The following is a 22,841-nucleotide window of genomic DNA, read 5'->3' as shown; positions in this document are numbered from 1 at the left end:
TGTGGTGGTCCAGCCTGCGTCAGCACCCAGTGGCACGCCGCTCCCTGTTTCAGCCAGCCAAAGCTCCACCACCTCAGCCGAAGGGAGCTATGTGTCATACCCATCTTCTGACGCTCCAGATGCTCCTGCTCCTCCAACTTCGAGTAAGTCATTCCGCCAGCAATCCATCGGCAAAGCAGTGTCCAAGAGACAGCAGTATGCGCCCACTCATCCAACGGCGCAGAAGCTGAATGTGCTCCTGTCCAAGTTGCTGGTGCAGCAGTCCCTCTCGTTTTCAAGTGGTGGACTCTGCACCTTTCAGAGAACTGATGGCTTGTGCCAAGCCGAGGTGGAGAGTCCCAAGCCGTCATTTCTTTGCAAAGAAGGCAGTACCAGCCCTGCACAATTTTGTGGAACAGAAGGTGGGCCAGTACTTGAGCCGGTCAGTGTGTACAAAAGTGCATGGCAGCGCCGACGTGTGGAGCTGTTACCAGTCAGGGACAATACATGCCCTTTACGGCCCACTGGGTAAATGTGGTTCCTGCACAACCACAACAGCAACTTGTACAGGTCACACCGCTTCCGCCTCTATGCTCTCAGGCCGTTGGTCCTGTGACAGTGTGTGCCTCCGCCTCTTCATCTTCCACCGTGTTCTCAGCCTCCACAGCACGGTAAAGTCTCAATGCCCCTCCAGCGTACCAAGTGTGCAGGGCACGGCAGTGTCACACTGTTCTTCACATGGTTTGCCTTGGCGAACGGAGTCACACAGGGGAGGAACTGCTAAAAGTAATTCATCAAGAAATCGAATCATGGCTTACTCCACGAAAACTGGAAGTGGGTACCATGGTGACCGACAACGCGAAGAAAATCTTGTCTGCGCTGTGACAAGGAAGCCTGAGACATGCACCCTGCATGGCACATGTGTTCAGTCTGGTTGTCAAGCGGTTCCTGAAGTGTTCCCTCCATCTGCAAGACATCTTGACAATGGAAGGAAACTTTGCATGCACTTCAGCCACTCGAACACTGCAAAGCACACCCTCCTTGAGAGGCAGCGTCAGAACGGCATCCCCAAACATAGTTTGATTTGCGACTCCCCTGTGTAACTTCAATGTCAACCAGTGGCAGCTCATACGTGACACCTTCTTGCTCAGGCCCTTTGAGAAAGCCACATTATTAGTCAGTCGCCAGGATTACAGGATGAACAACGTCATTCCACTGCTTAATCTACTACAACACGTGTTGGAAACGATGACTGGTCAGGTCACTGGAGTCATGGCGCCTAAATCTTACGGCCACATAAGAACAGGAGGAGGAGGGGTACAGTGGAGCAGAGTTTAGGTTTTGCAAGATGGGTGTTTTTTTCTAGTCATCTGACAGGAGAGGAGGATCAGGAGCAGCTGGAGGAGCTAGAGGGTTATGAGGAAGGCGAGACAGATGACCCAGACATACCGTAGCAGTATGCAGTGGAGATGGAGACAGGGAGTCCCTCCAAGTCACTTGCATAAATCGCATGATGCATGCTTGCTTGCATAGTGACCACCGAATTGTAACCATTTGGCAGAACGATGACTTCTGGCTCTCCACCTTATTGGACCCTCGCTACTGGCACACATTGGGGGCCTTTTTTTACACCCACTGAGAGGGAGGACAAACTGACCTACTACAGAGACCTCTTATGTACTCAGTTGGCCGATGCCTATCTGCGCCATTGTCCATCCTCTCGCAGGTCTGACTCGGTGGGGCCTCTGCGCTCACCTTCCACTGCCATGGCTGCTGGGGAGGGGTGGGGTGGGAGGAGCAGTACCAGAGTCTACAGTCGCTGCTGAGTAGCTTTCTTCACTCGCATAGTGAAGCAACTCATCAGCAGCAGGTAGACCTGGAGCAGGACCTTAACCAGCAGGTGGTGGCATACCTTGACATGACCATGCCAACACACCTTGAAGACCAGCTGGACTTCTGGGTAACCAAACTTGATTTTTGGCCACAACTAGCAGATTGTGCCCTGGAAAAGCTGTCCTGCCTGGCCAGTAGTGTGTCATCAGAGCGGGTGTTTAATGCAGCGGGGGCCATAGTAACCCCAAGAAGAAAAATGTGGAGAGACTGACCTTTTTTGAAGATGAATCAGGCATGGATCAACCAGGATTTCCACCCACCAATGCCTGATACATCAGAGTAGATTGACCATGGTGCCACACCAACCCTTCACAAATATGGACAGTGCTAAACATACTTAAGGCGCTGCTCCCCAGTTACAGACACTCCTCCGCATCAGACCACAAGTAAGTATTGAGGATATGCATTACGTAAAACGTAACTTTTAATAATAATCTTAGAATAAAGTATATGTACCCAAACACTTGCCAAGAAGTGAATTATTAGGGTGAGAGTAGGGCCTTACAGGGGAAGTTTTTACCCCCACCTGCTACAATGGACAATACGTTGTTCCCTTCCACCTTTTCGAGGAAAGTGTTACTCGTCTTAAAAAGGGCAGCCCACACAGGAACAAATCCCTATTTCCACCTAAAAACCCTGGGAAATGGCAGTGTTTGTAGGTGGAAATAGGGAGAGGTTCCTGTGTGGGGCCACCCTTTTTAGGGCGAGTATCACTTGCCAAGAAGGGAATTAATAATGCGAGAGTAGGGCCCTAAAGGGGAAGTGTTTACCCCCCACCAGTTACAATGTACCATACATTCTTCCCTTCCACCTTTTAGAGGTCTTTGCATCACATTAATACTTGGTGGTGTAGGTGGCACATGGTGTTTTTTTGCACACCTTTCCTTTTGTTTGATTTAAAAAAAAAATTATTTGGTCCATATATTTTATCCTAAGCATATTATTAAAAGTTCGTAATGCATATCCTCAATACTTATGCACACTATCACTTTTACAGAAGAGACCATTTTTTTCTGCCTACCTGCCTCAGCTACTATTCTGATCCTGCCACCCACCTGATGCCACACATCTAATGCCAAATTTTTCTTTATTCACCCACCTTCGTCACCGGGTACTGGTATTGCCACCCACCGGGTCACTTTCTGGACTCCTGATGCTGCTGCCACCTCCAGGCTGTCTCATTCTGCCACCATATGTTCTCCTCATGCTGCTGCCACCTCCAGGTTGTGTATTTCAGCCACTATATGGTCTCCTCATGTTTCTGCCAACTGCAGGCTGTCATTCAGCCACTATATGGTCTCCTTATGCTGCCACCACCTCCACGCTGTGTCATTCAGGCACTATATGTTCTCCTCATGCTTCTGCCACCTCCAAGCTGTATCATTCAACCACTATATGTTCTCCTCATGCTGCCGCAAAGTCCAGGCTGTGTCATACAGCCACTATATGCTGCCGCCAACTTCAGGCTGTGTCATTCAGCCACTATGGGGTCTTCTCATGCTTCTGCCACCTCCACGCTGTGTCATTCAGCCACTATATGGTCTCCTCATGCTGCTGCCACCTCCACGCTGTGTCATTCAGGCATTATATGGTCCCCTCATGCTGCCAACATCTCCACTCTGTGTCACTCAGCCACTATATGGTCTCCTCATGCTGCCGCCAACTCCAGGCTGTGTCATTCAGCCACCATATGGTCTCCTCATGCTGCAGCCACCTCCACGCTGTGCCCTTCAGACACTATATGGTCTCCTCATACTGATACCACCTTCAGGCTCTGTCATTGTGCCACTCTGCTTCAGTGATTCTAATAGCGACGCCTCTGATCTGCATGTCATACTGAATAACAGTATTATTTCACTAACACAGCACACCCTATGCGTGTTACAGCAAGGCAAAGTGTTCTATACCCCTATCGAGACTCTCTGTAGGCCAGAAATAGCCGTCTTTAATAGCAATTCACTGCAAATAATTTTGGACCGGAACAAAAAAAAAAATTAATTCGGCGAATCGGCCAAATCAAATTTTTCTAAAATTCGCTCATTTATAGTTGTAAGGTTAACCAGGGCCTAATTATAAAGACATGCAGTTTAGTGCCCAAATAACAATGCCATAAATTGGACAAATACAGTTGAATGAATAACAATACCATCATACAGTGCTCAAATGACAGCTCTACATATATCTAATTATAATTTAATTTCAGGGTTTACACTTTAGACTCGTGGTGGTCTTAAAGGGGTACTCCGTTCCCTTGCTTTCCTAGCTCCGCTACCCAACATCCGGAAGTTATTGTTCCGAACGATGTGTGTGCGGGCTTCCGTGTTCAGGGCCGCCCCTCGTGATGGCCACCGCGCCGCCTTCCCATAGACTTTTGTTAAGGGGGCGGGCGTGACGTCACGAGGGGCGACCCTGAACACGGAAGCCCGCACGCACATCGTTCTGAACAATAACTTCCGGACGCTGGGGAGCGGAGCTCCGAAAGCAAGGGAACGGAGTACACCTTTAAGCCTTGGGTGATCTGTGATGCCGATGTGCCCTGTGTAACTGCATGGGCTGCACACTTATAATGTCGGCTCTGTAAATGTTTCAAAATGTTTTACACTAGTGTGACAGTATCAGCACATATTTTGTACAACTTAAAGGAATACTCCAGCCTTTAAAAACATATCTACCTCTTCCCAGAATAGGGGTATATTAGGAGCCCCTATTCACATCTTCCTGCTGCATGGAGCGTGGGGTCAGTATGCTCTCCACGGGAGTGCCAGAGGCACCCATATATATCCAGAATGCATGGAACATGTGCCTACCTTGCGCTCCATGCAGCAACACACATTGTTTTCTATCAAGGTTTCTGTGAAGGTTTCTGTGAAGGAGCGGTTGTATTTATTGGGCATCAAAACCTCTAGGACCTTTTGTTTGAACACTTCTTTATGAAGGTGTTTGGGTGCTCTATTGCTTTAGAGATCAGATGAGGTTATTTTATTCATTTATATATAGCACAAACATATATAGTAGCACTGTACAGAGATTGTCATCATTTACAACGGTCCTTCACATCAGGTTTACATTTTAAATTCCAGCCATTCCAATGGTGTCCAGTCTTGCTGCTCAGCGCCTCCTGGTCTATGTCTCAGCCAATCACTACTCCTAGCAGTGACCCTCCTCAACCACTTCTTTGTGTTGAGGCCGTTACCAGGAATTGCTGAGCAGCAGGACCAGATACTGCTGAAATGGCATTAGTGGGGGATCAAGGTGAGTACATATATTTTTATTTTTTTTTGCCTAGCGTGGCCATATTTACACATAACAATTAGCCCCCAGACATTGTTGTCAAATAGGTACTGCCACTTAAAAAAAAAAGTTGAACTGGTTGGATCACTGAGACCCTGACCGATAGATAGATAGATAGATAGATAGATAGATAGATACAACCAGTTCTAGTAATCATTGGGGATCTGAACACCCAAACCCTGACCGGTCAAAACTTTTGACATGTCTCTAGGTGTACTCTAAGTTTTTTAAAGGGGTACTCTGGTGGAAAACATTTTATTAATTTTTTTTCATATCAACTGGTGCCAGAAAGTTAAACAGATTTGTAAATTACTTCTATTAATAAAAAACCCGTCCAGAGCAGGAGCAGATCCCCTTAGCAAATCTCTCCTGCTCTGGACAGTTCCTAACACACAGAGAGGTGTCAGCAGTGAGCACTGTGGTCAGACAGAAAGAACTACACAACTTCCTCTGTAGTATACAGCAGATGATAAGTACTGGAAGGATTAATATTTTTAAATGGAAGTAATTTGCAAAACTTTCTGGCACCATTTGATTTTTTGAAAAACTTTTCCACCAGAGTACCGCTTTAAAGTGAAGGACACTTTAAACTCTCTTTTTTATGTTTACTTTAGGAATATTTCTCAACACATGCCTCCAATTACAGTTTTCTATGTATGCTCACAATGGGGGAGATTTATCAAGACCTGTGTAGCGTAAGAGAGGTGCAGTTGCCCATAGCAACCAATCCCAGGCCTCTTTAAAAATGAAAGAAGCAATCTGATTGCTATGGGCAACGGCACCACTCTTCCTCTACAGTTTTGATAAATCTCCCCCAATGAGTGAGAAACATCACCCACAAACCCCTGTTTAAAAAAATAATAATAAATGCACATGCCAGGTCAATAAACCCTATGGATGCATGCGCCATGTACATCAGGGGCTTTCCCACAGCATGCACTAAACATCGTGATAAACCGTAATATAAACACACCCTTACTGGTTTAGAAGTAATATGAACATGAAAGACAACAATGATAAGTAATCTATGCACAGAGAAAACATCCGTAGCATTCACCATCATACCCCTTTATTTCATATTCCTTAAAGATGTCTTGCTCCTGGAGGACACACTACCTTTTTTTTCAGCCTATGGCCCTGTCCCAAAGCTCAGGTGCTTTGTCAAGTCTTTAAAATGTGTAAGTAGTTTTCTTCTTTTCTAATATAATTTTTCTGTTTGTGTCCTTACAGCAGCGAATGCTGTCCCGTCAAGAGGAACTGAAAGAGCGAGCCCGGTTATTACTGGAGCAGGCCAGAAGGGACGCAGCACTGAAGGCAGGAAGCAAGCCGAGGCAGGGCACTGCAGCCACTACACGTGCCAAGCAGCTAAGTGATGTAAGTCTTCCAGCTGGCTGTGACCAATCCCTTCTCTCATTTTAATAACTTAATGAAGTTTTAGTACCAGGTTGGTATACATATAGATGTGCCACTTCCTCTGGACCAGCACTGGAGGACCCATATGGTTTGCCCCTTCATTCTACTATCTCCCACTCACTATGTGGAAGGCTCCTGTGGGTGTAGTAAGCAGGGTTATGGTTGTAGTCAGGGAGGGTGAATTTGCTGAATTCCCATCTAGAATGTACAGTAGGAACAGGAAATCCATTATAAGGTGTACACTAGACAGAAAGTAGGACAATGAAGATGAGAGAGCAGTTTGAATCAGAAACTGAAGGAAAGTATAAAAGACCACAGAAAGGTAGTAAAAATATGTTAATTTATTGGACAGCTGAAAATAGGCTTCATTGTGAGAAAAACCCTTAAAGCGTACCTGTTACTCAGTACCTAATCCTGATCATGTACATATAATTTGTATGTGTCTAGGACCTATATATTCCCAACAAATAGCATTAATCTGTTGCTCACCTGCTATGTATTCTTGCCTTATGGAGGGGGTGTGCCCATCTCTCTCCCTCACTGGGGATGATTCATCTGCTCTGAGTCTGGGAGCAGCCTGGCAGTCTGCAAATTACTGCACAGTGATTTTATGCATACATTTTCTATCTGTTCCTAGTAAAGCTGTATGCTAATCAACATAGCTGTGTGTGTCATTCAGCTTTAACAGACTCCTGAATATCTGATCAGCTTCTTTGTCATTTAGGAGTCAGAGAAAGCTTTGGCTGTTCAAGCATGCTGGGAGTTGTAGTTTTGCAATAGCTGGAGCTGCAGTGTTTGTGAAGCACATTATTCGAGCAGTGTTGCCTTTAGCTGTTGCAAAACAACTCCCAGCATGCCCACACGTTCTTTGTCTGTAGTTTTGAAAGGCTGGAGGCACACAGCTGGAGAATACACAGCTCTAAAGCAGAGTTTTACAAAGATTGTACCCCCAGCTGTTGCAAATCTACAACTCCCATCATGAAAGTTGTAGTTTAGGAACAGCTGAAAGCTGTAGTGGTGCAATGGTGATCTCCTATACTGGATACCAACATGCTTTACGGCCGGTATCCAGTATGCTGCAAAATACAGAGTAGTCTGTCTGCATAAAGATAGATGACCCCTAGTGGCAGCTATTTTCATTTTTTATTTTTTTAGTAAAATGTAAAAAAATATTTGATAAATGTATATTTACAAAAGTAATCTTATCAGTAGTGTTACAAAGTATAAAAAGTTTTTCATAATGACAGTGCCTCTTTAAATGCTGGAGGACAATTAATGGTAGAACGAATCCTATTCATTTGAACGTGACAGTTCACATTCTTCCATCTTGTTGCGTTCCCCCCATCCAGCCTGCACAAATAAAGACCACTGGATCCTAGACAACTAATGCCAACTGGTGCACTTTGCCATCAGTTGTGACATTAATTGCAGCAAGTTTTGGGCATTGTTCCCTGAGCTGGATGGATATATGAGAACTCAGCCTAAGAAAACTGAAAAATGCCAATATCACTGTAAATAAATAGAGAGTAATTCCTGACATTTGGCGGCTGCTGCTCTAACTTTACTACAATTTGGCTCCATTTAATGTCTAAGCAATAATGTCCTAAAAAAAAAAAAAAAAAAAAAAAGTGATGTTAAACCACAAAATCATACAGGGGGAGATTTATCAGAATATGTCCAGTGGAAAAGTTGACCGGTTGCCCATAGCAACCAGTCCGATCGCTTCTTTCATTTCTCAGAGGCCTTTTCAAAAATGAAAGTAGTGATCTGATTGGTTGCTAAGGGCAACTGGTGAACTTTCCCTCTGTGCTGGTTTTGATAAACCCCCACAATCTTTAGATTGGTTGAAATAACATTTATTATGAACCATTGGATGGTCCACAAATTATCTGGATGGTCCACAAATTATGTTTAGGCTTTGTTGATTGCTTCCCGATCAGAGGTGAATAAAGTCTATAAGGATACGTTCTGCTGGCAAGGTGTTCCGACTGCCCAGAAAAGATGGAGACCTCAGATCATCAGACTGGACGGAAGTCATTTTCCAGACTAAACCTATTGCCTGCCGACTCATTTGCTTCAGTCTTGGCCGAAGTTACTGTAGATTCTGTCTCCTCTGTTTCCAGTCATGTGATGAAGAAATAAAGTAGACTGGTCTTCATTGGATTGTTATATTTGCACCTTTCATCTTCCTAGTGCCGGGAGAGTTCACTATTAGTGCTTTGTACTGGAGTGTACTATAAGACACCCTACTGGTGCATACGCTACGTATAGAGGCTGTGGTTGGTGACATAAGGCAGTATATGACATTGATCTGATAGATAGATAGATAGATAGATAGATAGATAGGAGATAGATAGATAGGAGATAGATCGATAGATAGGAGATAGATCGATAGATAGGAGATAGATCGATAGATAGGAGATAGATAGATAGATAGATAGATAGGAGATAGATAGGAGATAGATAGATAGATAGATAGATAGGAGAGATATAGATAGATATGAGATAGATAGATAGATAGATAGATATGAGATAGATAGATAGATAGATAGATAGATAGGAGATAGATATATAGGAGATAGATAGATAGGAGATAGATAGGAGAGAGATCGATAGATAGGAGATAGATAGATAGATAAATAGGAGATAGATAGATAGATAGGAGATAGATAGGAGATAGATAGATAGATAGATAGGAGATAGATAGATAAGAGATAGATAGATAGATAGATAGATAGGAGATAGATAGAGAGAGAGAGATAGATAGAGATAGATAGGAGATAGATAGATATGAAATGGAGAGATATGAAATGGAGAGATATGAAATGGAGAGATATGAAATAGAGATAGATAGAGAGATAGACAGATAGGAGATAGATATATATGAGATAGATAGATATGAAATAGAGAGAGATAGATAGATATGAGATAGATATGAGATAGATAGATAGATAGATAGATATGAAATAGAGAGATATGAGATAGAGAGATATGAGATAGATAGATATGAGATAGATAGATATGAAATAGATATGAGATAGATAGATAGATATGAGATAGATAGATATGAAATAGATATGAGATAGATAGATAGATATGAGATAGATAGATAGATATGAGATAGATAGATATGAGATAGATAGATAGATATGAGATAGAAAGAAAGATAGATAGATAGATATGAGATAGATAGATATTAAATAGAGAGATATGAGATATATATATATATATGAGATAGATATATATGAGATAGATATGAGATAGATAGATAGATATGAAATGGAGAGATATGAGAGAGATAGATAGATAGATATGAGATAGCTAGATAGATATGAGATAGCTAGATAAATAGATAGATATGTGATAGACAGATAGATAGATATGAGAGATAGAAAGATAGATAGATAGATATGAGATAGATAAATGATAGATAGATATGAGATAGATAGATGATAGATATGAGATAGATGATAGATATGAAAGATGGATAGATAGATATGAGGGATAGATAGATTAGATATGAGATAGATAAGTATGAGATAGATAATAACTATAGGATAGATAGAGATATAGAGATAGATAGATAGATAAGAGATGGATAAATGGATGGGTGGATAGAGATGATAGATAATAGATTTTAGATTGATAGGATATTAGTTAAATTATAAATATATATATATATACACACACCATACATACATTCATATATACATAAATACATAATAACTAGATATAAGATATATTTGACATTTTATATAGATAGATAAATGGAGAGATTGAAAGATGTTAGATAATAGACAGACATTTCATATATTTGAAGTATAGATGGCTATTAGGCTATAGATACTGATCAGTGCTCGATGTTGATAGGTTTTTATAGAAGATTAGATATTAGATACTGGACATCTTTATTTAATGGATAGACAAATAGATAGAAATGACATGCAGGATGGATTAATAACTAGATAGATATGAGACTGACACATAGATGAGATTAATGATCCGATAATAGGGGAAATTATATTAGAGCAGGTAGATGTATAGCTCTATAGCATGGACTCTCTTGTGATTTATTTAGCATTCTCACCTGTCCCCCCTTCCACCTCTTTCTATTGATAAAGATACCAGTAACTTTTTCCTGTCCGCCCTGTGCCCAGAACAATCTTGTGGGTTGTGTTGAAGGAAATACGGCGTGACAGGCCAGGTGCGATCAGGCCGGCTTTGTTAGCTTTCTCTTGGTCCCCACCGATAACCTCTGAGATGACCTTGTAAGATCATCATCCCCAGGGAATTCATGCTGATTTACTTTTCATAATGGCATTTCCGAAGCCGATAGACCCCTGAGCCACGGCAGTGCTGTTTCCTCAGCCGCCCTGTAGGGTGTGAGCTGATGCTGTATAAAAGGGCATCGGTCACACTGACCAGAGTATCCTGATCCCTCCTTATAGGCTTTCTGACCAGAAGAAACCTCGTTCTTCATCTGTCATGGTCTTTAATTGTATAACATAATCCTTTCATGTAATTCAGTCTCTCCCAACCAGTGTGCCTCCAGCTGTTGCAAAACTACAACTCCCAGCATGCTCAGACAGCCGAAGGCTGTCCGAGCATGCTGGGAGTTGTAGTTTTGCAACAGCTGGAGGCACACTGGTTGGGAGACACTGATCTAGTTGTGGATTTCATAGAAAATCAAGTATTGGACTGGTTCACAAAATTCGACATGGGTTGTGGAAACAGCGCCACACCTGTCCATAAGTGATATTGCAACTAAGATCTACGGCATTGACTAGGGCCAAGCTGCAATACCACCCACAACCTGTGAAAAGGCATGGTGCTGTTTTTTAGAAGAATGGCACCATATTTTTCTAATTCTCGACAATGACTGCAATAGCCTCCAATCTGTAACTCTCTTTCAGTTGCAACACTACAGCTCCTAGCATGACCCGATGGCCTGTGTCCATGCTGGGAGTTGTCTTTTTGCTGTAGCTGGAAAGTTACAGGTCGGAGATCATTGCCCGAAATCTTTTGAGTGAAAACTGTGGAGCCATAAACATTTCTAAAATGATCCAAAGAATTTGCCAAAGGGTAGAAGAGATTTGTATACCTTCTTGGATCACTGTAAATTTGTTACTGTTTATGGGAAATTTTTAGAAATATCGAGGTGTCTGTAAATTTTTTTTGTGTGTATTTTTTGTCATGCCATTGACTGCCATTAACAACTCCAACATACCCGTAGTTGGAGGAGGAGTGAATGATCAACCGTCAAGACAACAGGCCCAGAGGGCCACAAACCACTCCTATACAAAGGAAACCCCAACCCCCCACTATCTGATCGCAGGGAAGTGGGGGGGTGTCTGACCATTGGGACCTCCGCGATCTCCGTCTCTGAGAGAGTAGTCTGCTGCATGTTCTCCATTTATTTATAGGAGCACCAAAGACGCCCGTGTACAGCACTGGGGCATCTCCATTACTCCCAAGTGCATGCCGTCTACAGCACAAGCTCTCTCTAAGAGCAGGGGTACAGTCCCATCGGTCGGACCCCCCGAATTCAGATAATTATCCCCTATCCTGTGGATACGGAATAAGTTTATTTTTACTGGACAACTCCTATGAAAGTTAAATAGGCTATGTCATTTGAGAAAACTTTGTATGGAACAGTAGTAGAAGCAAAAATAAGAAACTTTGTAATATATCTTAATAGACAAAAATGCTTCTTTCTCCTGTTATTAACCCCACTCCACCTCCTGCTGCTCAACTCTTTTTCTTTAAAAATCAGCTCAGCTTTTTAATGTGTCTGCAAGACAAGTAATACAAGTCTATATAGGGAGGAGGAGGAGGGAGCTCTGCCCACCCTCTCTGGGAGAACTGCAAACTGGAGATGAAGCCTGCAGAGCAGAAATCTGCAATAAAATACCATATACAAGTTATATAATGGCCGAAAATAGTGCTGCTCTTCATGTATACACACACAGGGCAGCTTATCCTGAAAAGTCACCTGAAATGACAGGAACACTTTTAGTTTTACTAGGGGGTTCTTTCTATGTGCTTTGTAGCCATTTGGGCTACCATTAGCGGTACTTTGAATCACATTTCCTTTGCTCATCGGAGATCTAGGTCAGAATACTTTCACAAAGGTATTCTAACATATACTGTGGCGAGTCCATTGAGTATACATTCAGTGGATGGAATGAACGTAGTCACTGGTAGACTTTTTTGGTCCAGTAACAGCAATAATTCTGACACAAGTACACTGTGGTCTATGTCTGAGTATACCTTAAAAGGGGAAGTCCAGTGCTGAGAAGTTTAAGATCGCAGGGGATCTGACCGCTGGGACCCCCTGCGATCTCCTGTACGGGCCCCGTCTCGCTGGCCAGATAGCGGGTGTCGACCACCGCATGAAGCGGCGGCTGACACGCCCCCTCAATACATTGCTATGGCAGAGCCGGAGATTGCCAAAGACAGCACTCCGGCTCTACCATAGAGTTGTATTGTGGAGGTGTGTCAGCCGCCGCTTCCTGCAGTGGTCAACACGCCCCCTTCCCGCGGGCTGCCAGGGCCCCGTACAGGAGATTGCGGGGGGCCCCAGTGGTCGGACCCCCGCGAGCTGAAACTTATCCCCTATCCTTGGGATAGGGGATAAGTTTTTCAGCACTGGATATCTCCTTTAAAGGCATCATAACGTATACCTTTGACATGCAACAGATAACACAATGTGAATGTGTGTATCTGATAAAGTATTTCCAAACCAGTGTGCTTCCAGCTGTTGCAAACTACAACTCCCAGCAGGGAATTGTAATTTTGCAACAGCTGGGGGCACCCTAGTTGGGAAACACTTGGTTAGATACACATCCAGTAAAACTCCTTTAGTTCAGCACCCGCTAATCCAGAAGATCTGATAATCCCCTCTCTTTGATCCTGGATTAAAGCGTTTTTTGTTTTTTTACTGTAATGATTTTTGTCTAAAGTGCGAGAAGCAGAAGAGGCCGATTGTGGCAAACAAATAAACGACAATCTCTATGTAACTTTTTTTTTTCTTTTCTTGAAAGTTTAATTTGGTTAAGTTTTATGGGGTTTTTTTTGGAGGGAGGGGGGAGGAAACCGTCCTTTAATCACATAGTTCCTTTGACCTGAGCCCAAGGTTCACCAACAAATCCATAAGTAAAAAAAAAAAAAAGGGTAAGACCGCAAATCCCCCGAAGAATGCGTGTGTAGTGGCCCTTTTCTTTTTCCACGCACACACACAGTATAATGTGCATGTAAGCTATGCCTGAGTAATCAAAGTGTGCGGCAGCAAATGGGTTAACCCGCTGCGGGTCTGGTGGTGTGCCCCCCCCCCTCTCCCTCGTATAAACTCCCGTAATTAATTTAAGATTTAGCAACAATTTGAAATGTTCAAATGTTCCACTCGGCCATCTTTTGGTAGGAGCGGTATTTATTTTACTACTTAGCAGTAAGTATGTCGTATATTGCTTTGCTTTTCACTGAGCGCCACAAAAGGTTTCAAAGGCCTGGATAAATTGTTCCTTCAGCGGAGAAGAGCTTTTATTTTTCTTCTTCTACGTCTTTTAGCAATTAAACCTGTAACTTCATTTTTACAGATTTTTAAGAGGGGGGAGACGTACGGAGGAGGGGGGGGGTATCCTCACGACAACAGAACTTAACAGAATGCAACCTTGGTCCTTTGATGTTAATTGGAAAACATTGATTGAAAGGACAGCTCTGCCACGCTGATAATTGTGACAGATTGAGATACGATCACCAGATAAGGAAAGCAGCTTTTGGCCATCTAATTGCCGATAGAAGGAGACAGAGCATTGTCTTTGTCAATCCCTTTATTGCTCAGAACTTTCTTCGCGAATAGTTTGGATTACTTTGGTGATGTTTGTTTAGTCTGCGTGTACACGAGTAGCGCGCGGTAGGTATATGTATATTCGGTTAAAAACGACAAAGCAGAAATTCCCCCTTGCGCCCATCACCCTCGGGTGAGCGTGCGTGTATTCTTAGTGGGGATACGAGAATAAGGGCTTGTTCACACAGTCGCTGTGCTCCTCATGAGCAGTGTTTCCCAACCAGGGCGCCTCCAGCTGTTGCAAAATTACAACTCCCAGCATTCTGGCATGCTTGGAGTCGTAGTTTTGCAACAGCTGGAGGCACCTTGGTTGGGAAACAATGCTCTAGAGGGATCTCCGTCGGTCGGTCAAAAGGACGGGAGTTGAGCAGAGAGAAAAAATACTGCACGGCCTATTTTTTTTTTCTTTGATCAACTCCTGTATAATACCGGACACCAGTCGCACCCCATTTATGTAAAGGGGATCCGTAGGAACCTGGTGTCCGTTGTGCTCCATCCTGTTCTGAGTCCATTCGGTGCAAAGAGGAAGAAAAAGCTGAATGGACCCAGAAAGGGTCAGAGCCCAATGGCCGTGTGAACTTAGCTCAGTTTTTCCCAACCAGGGTGTCTCCAGCTGTTGCAAAACTACAACTCTCAGCATGCCCGGACAGCCAAAGGCTGTCCGGGCATGCTGGGAGTTGTAATTTTGCAACAGCTGGAGGAACCCTGGTTGGGAAACACTTACATAGCTGATGCCAGACATCTCTGGCTGCAGCATGTATCCAACTTCCCGATTCTTCTTTACTGTGACAACTCCACACGTTAGATGGTTGGCTAGTACTGCCAAAGTCAGCCAACAGTCATCTACTGCAGTGTTTCCTAGCCACTGTGCCTCCAGCTGTTGCAAAACTACAACTCCCTTCATGCCCAGACAGCCAAATGTTGGCGAGTATTGCCAAAGTCTGCCAACATTTATCTAATGCAGTGTTTTCTTTGGCTGTCCAGGCATGCTGGCAGTCGTAGTTTTTCAACAGCTGGAGGAACCTTGGTTGGTAAACACTGCTTTACTGTGTTATTAAAATTAGCGCAGTTATCCAGAGAATATATCTGGCATCACTAAATCAGCAACTAAATCTCAATGCTTTGTAGTAGATATTACCCATTGCATGACATTGAGTACTGCAACACGTGGGGCCTATTCACCCGCAACGTTCTATCCATTATTGCACAATTTCGGCACAGATCCACCAACAGAATTCCACAGCAAAATATGCCGTGTGTGAACCGGACTGTAAGGTCTGGAAGATATCATGATTCAGTTTATTGAGCAAAGCCCTGTTCACGGGAGACTTCCTTAAAGTGAATCTGTCACCTGGTTCTTTACACATAACTATATAGTTTAGCTTAGTGGGCCTGTCACGTCTTCATGCTGTTGTCGGAGAGATCGTAGAGGTCTTTGCAATTTCTCACCATGTCTTTGCTGCCTCTTTTCTGTGCCCCCTCCATCTGTATGATAACATTCACCAACCAGTGATTTTTTTTAATCAATACTGGCCTCACAGGATGGGTCATATCCTATGCATGACATCTGCTATTATGCTGTCAACCTCTTAAAGGGGTACTCTGCCCCCAGACATCTTATTCCCTATTTAAAGGATAGGGGATAAGATGTCTGATCGTGAGAGTCCAGCCGCTGGGACCCCTGCGATCTCTTGCCTGGCACCCCGGCGTTCTGAACATTTATGTACGGAATGCCAGCTGTGCTAGGCTTTGGGCAGCTTTCCATTAATGTCTATGGGAGGGGAATGACGGCTGTGGCCGCTCGTAATCCAGCATGGAGCAGGGTTCGCCCCAAACAATTACTGGGGTGCCGGCTGGAGATCGAGGAAGGTCCCTGCAGCCAGACACCCTGCAATTAGACATCTTCTCCCCTATTCTTTTGGAAGGCTCCCCTATTCTTTTGGAAGGGGTTAAGATGTCTAGAGACAGAGTACCCCTTTAAAAACCTTGTAATTCCAGCCAAAAAACAATATACTGCTGGTACTGGAATGGTGTTCGGTCTCAGTTGGTGGTAGGGCGAGCGGCAGGTCCTACTGAAAGTGCTAGTCTCAGAAGTATGAAGAATAGAGAAGATCAGGGGACAACACAGAGTGCAGGGGACCAGGGCAAGGTAAGTATGCTTTTTTTTGTTTTTTTTAATACCGCCATTCCAGCAAAATCTTAATAACTTTTAGAATACCCTATTTAAAGGTGTGTTCACACAGACACAAACATGCTATGTAAAGCACCACACTGTGGCTCTCCCTGAGTGTGGGCAGCCCTGCGGCGGGCCGGCCCTGAAGCTCGCATTGACTTCAATCATTTTGACTGAATCCTGTGCTATCTTGCCCATCAGATATGATGATGATGATATCTGCGACGGAGGCTCCAAATACAGCCACTAGTGTAGATGTGAGCAAAGCCTTAAATTCATAACTTTATTCATATAAGTTATCAGAATCTCTCTTGTGTTTACCAGCTCCGGTAGGACTAAAAATTTTGTCAGACTGCCTAACCCCCTAAATGTCACAAATTAAAGAATGATTTTTTCTCATTCTTGTGTTCACATTGGTTTGTTAATCTTGCAGCCGATATGGCAGGAGAATTTATAACCACCTCCTTCCGAATCCACACTGTTCCCGATTGATTTTAATGAGCCAACCAAAGTCAGCTAGTGTCTCCGGTAGTCTCATTTTCCGACCAAGTCCTGGTTTTGAACTGGACTGAAAAACGTGATCTCCTGTAAAGCATACGGTCGGAAAATGAGACAACCGGAGACACTAGCTGACTGGTTTCACACTAGCGTAAAATGCATTTTTTCATCTGTATTAGAGCTGCAAGCCTTTGCTGACCGCAGGTCTAATGTCCTGAACTGACAGCTATTCATTATAGGCATCAGACCTCAGGTTTGCCCAGAACTTGTGATATACAGAAGCAAAAATGCACAGCAGGGTTTCCCATCCAGTGTACTCCCAGCTATAGCACAACTACAATCTGTGTGCCTCCAGCTGTTTCACAACTACAGCTCCCAGTGTGCCCGAACAGCCTTTTGCTCTCTGAGCATGCTGGGTGTTGTAGTTTTGCAACAGCTGGAGGCACACTAGTTGGGAAACCCTGATGTAGAGCCTGAATAACCAAAACAGTGTGCCCCATTCTATTGCACAACTACATCCAATGTGCCTCCAACTGTTTCACAACTACATTTCCCAGCATGCTGGGAGTTGTAGTTGTGAAACAGCTGGAGACACACTTGTTGGGAAACCCTGGTGTAGAGCCTGAATAACCAAAAGGAACAGCAGGCTTTTCCATTCAGTGTGCCCCCATCTGTTGCGCAACTACAACCAGTGTGCCTCCAGCTGTTTAAACTACACCTTCCAGCGTGCTGGGACAGACACAGGCTGTCCGAGCATGCTGGGAGTTGTAGTTGTGAAACAGCTGGAGGCTCACTGATTGGAAAACCCTGGTGAAGAGCATGAATAACCAAAATGCTCAGCAGGGATGCAGTGTTGACTTTGACTATAGCTAAATCCCATCTTACATGAGGCACTATGGGATCCCGTTTTGGTCGTCAAGTATTAGTTCTCCAACTGGATCCTATCTTTACCCACCATCACAAAGCCTATATTTGGCAAGAAACTATATTTGACAATTAGGGGGGTATTCAGACACACCCCGCATCCGCTGAGGATTTCAAGTTGAGGATTTTACAAGGTAATCACTTTATTGAAGTGCCAGTTAAAAATACATAAGAATTGCCTTGTAAAATCTTCACAACTTTAAATTTGCAGTGGCTCTGGTGTGTGTTAATACAGCCTAATGGTCTATTCATGCGTACCGTATCCTTCGCATATTTGATGCGCAGAATTTGAAGCTGTGTTAAGTCATTTGTTTTACATTGAAATCTGCAACTTCAAATCCTGCCCATTAAAGCAATCCAACAACATTTTTTATTTCATATCACCCAGTGCCTAATCCTGACAATGTACATTTTTATGTGTCTAGCACCTTTATTTATTTCTTTATTTCACTTTTAATTTAGCTCACTAGTCTCAATTCCTCTCAAAAGGAGGGGGCGTGGCCTCACTGTGAAGGTCTCCGCCCCCTCCCTCAGTATGCTGTCTGCTCACATCTCCCCTAGCATTAGCAAAACTAAAACTCCCAGCTTGTCCTCACTGACAGTAGCGGGACACAAGCTAAAAGTGGGAGGATTTTTCCTCCAGCTGTGAGCCCTGCGCTAATGGCTGTCAATCAAGGAAGTGTGTCCATGATATAGGTGATGACGCATGGACACAGCAGGACTAGTATGTGTCCAAGCAGGCAGGGGGGCAGTTGTTTGACTGGCTTTTTCAGTATGGAATACTGAAAACTTTCTAATGAAAGCAATTGCAAAACCTATTGTTTTTACATGCTTTACAACATATCAAAAGTTTTTGTATCTGACAGTGCCCATTTAAATATGCGCAGGACACTGTACGTGCGATTACACACGCTGTGGATGCGCTGGCAGCAGAGCAAGCTCCCTGCAGCTCTGTGTATCGGCTTGTTTCCTGCCGGCAGTCACGAGCTGACATGCAGAGCTACACAGCAGCAGGTAACCTATCTCAGCAGTCACTCTGTGACTGCTGGCAGCACATCCGCAGCGTCAAATACACTGCGGATGCGCTGTGTGTGTGACCCTACCTTTAGGGAGTATATATAGATGGAAACTCCTCTTTGGAACAAGACAACACACTGACTGTTCAAAAATCATATAAGTAACCAACAAAATCAATTGAAAAACAATAATAAAACCTTTTGTTTACACACATCATTTTTTTGTTATTTATTGTTGTTCATGTGTATGTCTTTTTGTCTCCCTAAATATATTGTCTATATACAATCGTATTGCAACCTATACCAGATGAGCACTTGGCCATTTTCTCCTCCCCGGGTTTTGCCAGGATTGTGGTTTGTGTAATCCTGGAATGAGATCACCATTACCCTGAGCCTGGATTCTGCTCAGCCTATTCTGTTTTGCTCAGCATGCTCCAGAGCAGAGTTAAAATCTTTATTCATTTCATTTAAAATGTTCCTTTTGTTCTCCTTATCATGTTCTAGCTTTCCCAAGGATATATGCCTTGAATGAAAAGTCACATGTGCATTACTAATTGTGTGCCATTGTATTTACTGTTCCAAGTGGTGGCACTGTGAAGCTCCTAATTCTTTTGCTTCACTTGATGTATAATAATCTAAGTGCCTTTGATAGCAGTGAAACAGTATTAATTGTTTTGTACATTTCTTGGTCATTCTTCTTAGGTGGTCTTCATAATCTATTAGAACTTTCCGCCAGATTTCTGTAATGTCATGCCTCCAGCCGCGATTAAATTGGTAATTAATGAACAGACTTTGGCAATGTAAACCCCATCCCGTTAATTTTCTCCTTTTGAGTTTTTTGTTTTTTTTAGAAGTTGCCGTCAATGTCAGAAAGCATTGCGCCATCTTGTCGGAGCCCCTTGGCATGGAACCACAACAGCTTGATTTTTTTTTTTTCTTCATCTATTAGCAGATCAGAGCAGTAATTTCACAGTATTTTGGTCAGGGTAATTATAGTGGCAAGTACAGAGCAGGGTGGGGAATTTACAGAGAAAGTCCAGAAATACCAGGTGAGCCTCCTCGTGTTCACTGGGACGTTATGATCAGTTTAATTGGTCTTTGTTTGATTTTCGCCGCGCGGTCTATTCGTGCAGTGGCTTTGCAATGACTTTCCACTTTTGTATTTCTGACCTGCACTGACAGGAACTAGTGGAGAAAAAAAAGAAGGCGGTGTGAGGAAGCCTTTTGAAGTTGGTCCTTTGGCAGCGTGTTGGTCGTGAAAACCATAAATGGTTAATGGCCAATTGGAAATTCTTCACTAATTTGCCCATTTTTGTTATGTATTTGTAGGAGGTTGAGTGTTCCTTTGTTTTCAGGCTACAAGTAGGAAGGATAATTTGAATCGGGACAATTAATAGTCCTTTTTAATTATTTTTCATTAATTATTGAAATTAAATTAACATGTAAAACGCTTGTGGTGATTAGGAATTATTCCAGAGGTCTATTCAAACTTAATATAGTGAAATGTATGTATGTGCTTTTAGATTACAAATATGCGAGATAGAGATTCATATATATGTATGTCAACAAAAATGTTATATATATACACATACATATATATATAATTAAGATATATATATATATATATATATATATATATGCGCACACACCTGTTTATTAGTATTAGAAACTGTTTATTAATAAAGGGTATTCAATATATAAGATATATATAATATTTACACACAGTATATAATGTGTGTGTGTGTATATATATATATATATATATATATATATATATATATTGTAAAAATTTGTATATTTATTGAGAGATATATTTAAAAGTAGGTAGATGCATCTCTGAAATAAGAACTACAGGAGCCATCAGACACCTAAAAAGAAAGGCTGTCACATCACGCATTACGGACATTATATTCATTTTACATAGAGATTCTAAAACATATTTTTCAATGCCTATTTCTGTAAAATTTGGCAACAAAAACAGACAAATATGTGTACAGGTATATACTTCTTGTTTTAAGGCTCAGATTTTTTTTTTTCTTGATTCAGACTGGTGTTGTAATATATGAGCACAAGAAGAGCTATGCTGAATATAATTTCGATTAAAAGAAATTATAGACATATTTATTAAACATATCTATCTCTAATAATTGATAAATAGAAAGATAGATCTATTGATCTACCTATCAATTATTTCATATCTATGAACAAATGTTGTGATAGCTAGAGATAGATAGATATGATAGATAGATATGAGATAGATGGATAGATATGAGATAGATGGATAGATATGAGATAGATATGAGATAGATAGATATGATAGATAGATATGAGATAGATGGATAGATATGAGATAGATGGATAGATATGAGATAGATATAGATAGACATGAGATAGATATAGATAGATATGAGATAGATAGATATGAGATGGGTCAATAGATAGATATTGATAGATATGGGGTAGATAAATAAATAGATAGATATTAGATAAATATTGGATGGATATTAGATAGGTAGATAGATAGATAGATAGATAGATATGATAGATAGATATGAGATAGATGGATAGATATGAGATAGATGGATAGATATGAGATAGATATAGATAGACATGAGATAGATATAGATAGATATGAGATAGATAGATATGAGATGGGTCAATAGATAGATATTGATAGATATGGGGTAGATAAATAAATAGATAGATATTAGATAAATATTGGATGGATATTAGATAGGTAGATAGATAGATAAGCAAAAATCTGCAGCATCCTGGAGTGCTGCAGATTTTTTCTAGTTTGGTAGATAAATATGAGATAGATAGAAATGAGGTAGAAAGATAGATAGGAGATAGATGGATATAAAAGTGAAGGCGGGGTAGCAGCACAACCAAATGTGAAAAATAATGGTGCAAGCAGACCAATGGTCCACGGTCACAGGTCCAAAATCCAGACAAAAAAAATGAACGGCTGCAGCACTCAGGGTAAAGTGAGAAAACAAGTTGGTAGCTTTATTCCATGGCAAAATATATATGCAACGTTTCAGCTGCCTGTGCAGCCTTTTTCACGCATGCTTAATAAAGGCTGCACAGGCAACTGAAACGTTGCATCTGTATTTTGCCATGGAATAAAGCTACCAACTTGTTTTCTCACTTTACCCTGAGTGCTGCAGCCGTTCATTTTTTTGTCTAAATAGATATAGATGTTAGATAGATCGATATGAGAGAGATAGATATGAGATAGATATTAGATGGATAGATGATAGATGGATAGAAAGGAGATAGGTAGATAGATAGATAGATATAGATAGATATAGATAGATAGATAGATAGATAGATGATAGATAGGAGATAGATAGATAGATAGATGGATATGAGATAGATATTAGATGGATAGATGATAGATGGATAGAAAGGAGATAGGTAGATAGATAGATATAGATAGATGATAGATAGGAGATAGATAGATAGGAGATAGATAGATAGATAGATATGAGATAGATATTAGATAGATAGATATAAGATAGATGGATAGATAGTAGATGGATGATAGATAGATATAGATAGATAGTAGATAGATAGATAGGAGATAGATAGATAGATATTAGATAGATTGATAGATAGATATGAGATAGATATTAGATAGATTGATAGATAGATATAAGATAGATGGATAGATATTAGATAGATAGATGTAAGGTATTTTTGTGTTCCTAAATTACTGTATTTCTGTACAAATATTTGCCTAACTTTTATATAGTCCACTCATAGCGCTCCTTTTTTTTTTTTTTTTTTTTTTTTTTTTAAACCG

At 41.8% G+C, this 22,841-nt stretch overlaps 1 protein-coding gene across 8 annotated transcripts in view; it reads left to right on the top strand.

Moving 5' to 3' along the window:
• The window catches only part of EHBP1 (EH domain binding protein 1), a 430,856-nt gene that overhangs the window by 265,326 nt on the left and 142,689 nt on the right, over window positions 1-22,841 (top strand). For all 8 annotated transcript variants that reach the window (XM_056568010.1, XM_056568005.1, XM_056568009.1 and 5 more), the window contains one exon: window positions 6,394-6,537. In XM_056568010.1, coding sequence (XP_056423985.1) covers window positions 6,394-6,537 — 144 coding nt within the window. The remainder of the gene's footprint in view (window positions 1-6,393; window positions 6,538-22,841) is intronic.

The sequence above is a fragment of the Hyla sarda genome, chromosome 3, assembly GCF_029499605.1.
Source record: "Hyla sarda isolate aHylSar1 chromosome 3, aHylSar1.hap1, whole genome shotgun sequence".
Lineage (NCBI taxonomy): Eukaryota > Metazoa > Chordata > Amphibia > Anura > Hylidae > Hyla > Hyla sarda.
Note: the sequence above shows the minus strand (reverse complement) of the source record. Positions and strands in the feature narration are given on the sequence as shown.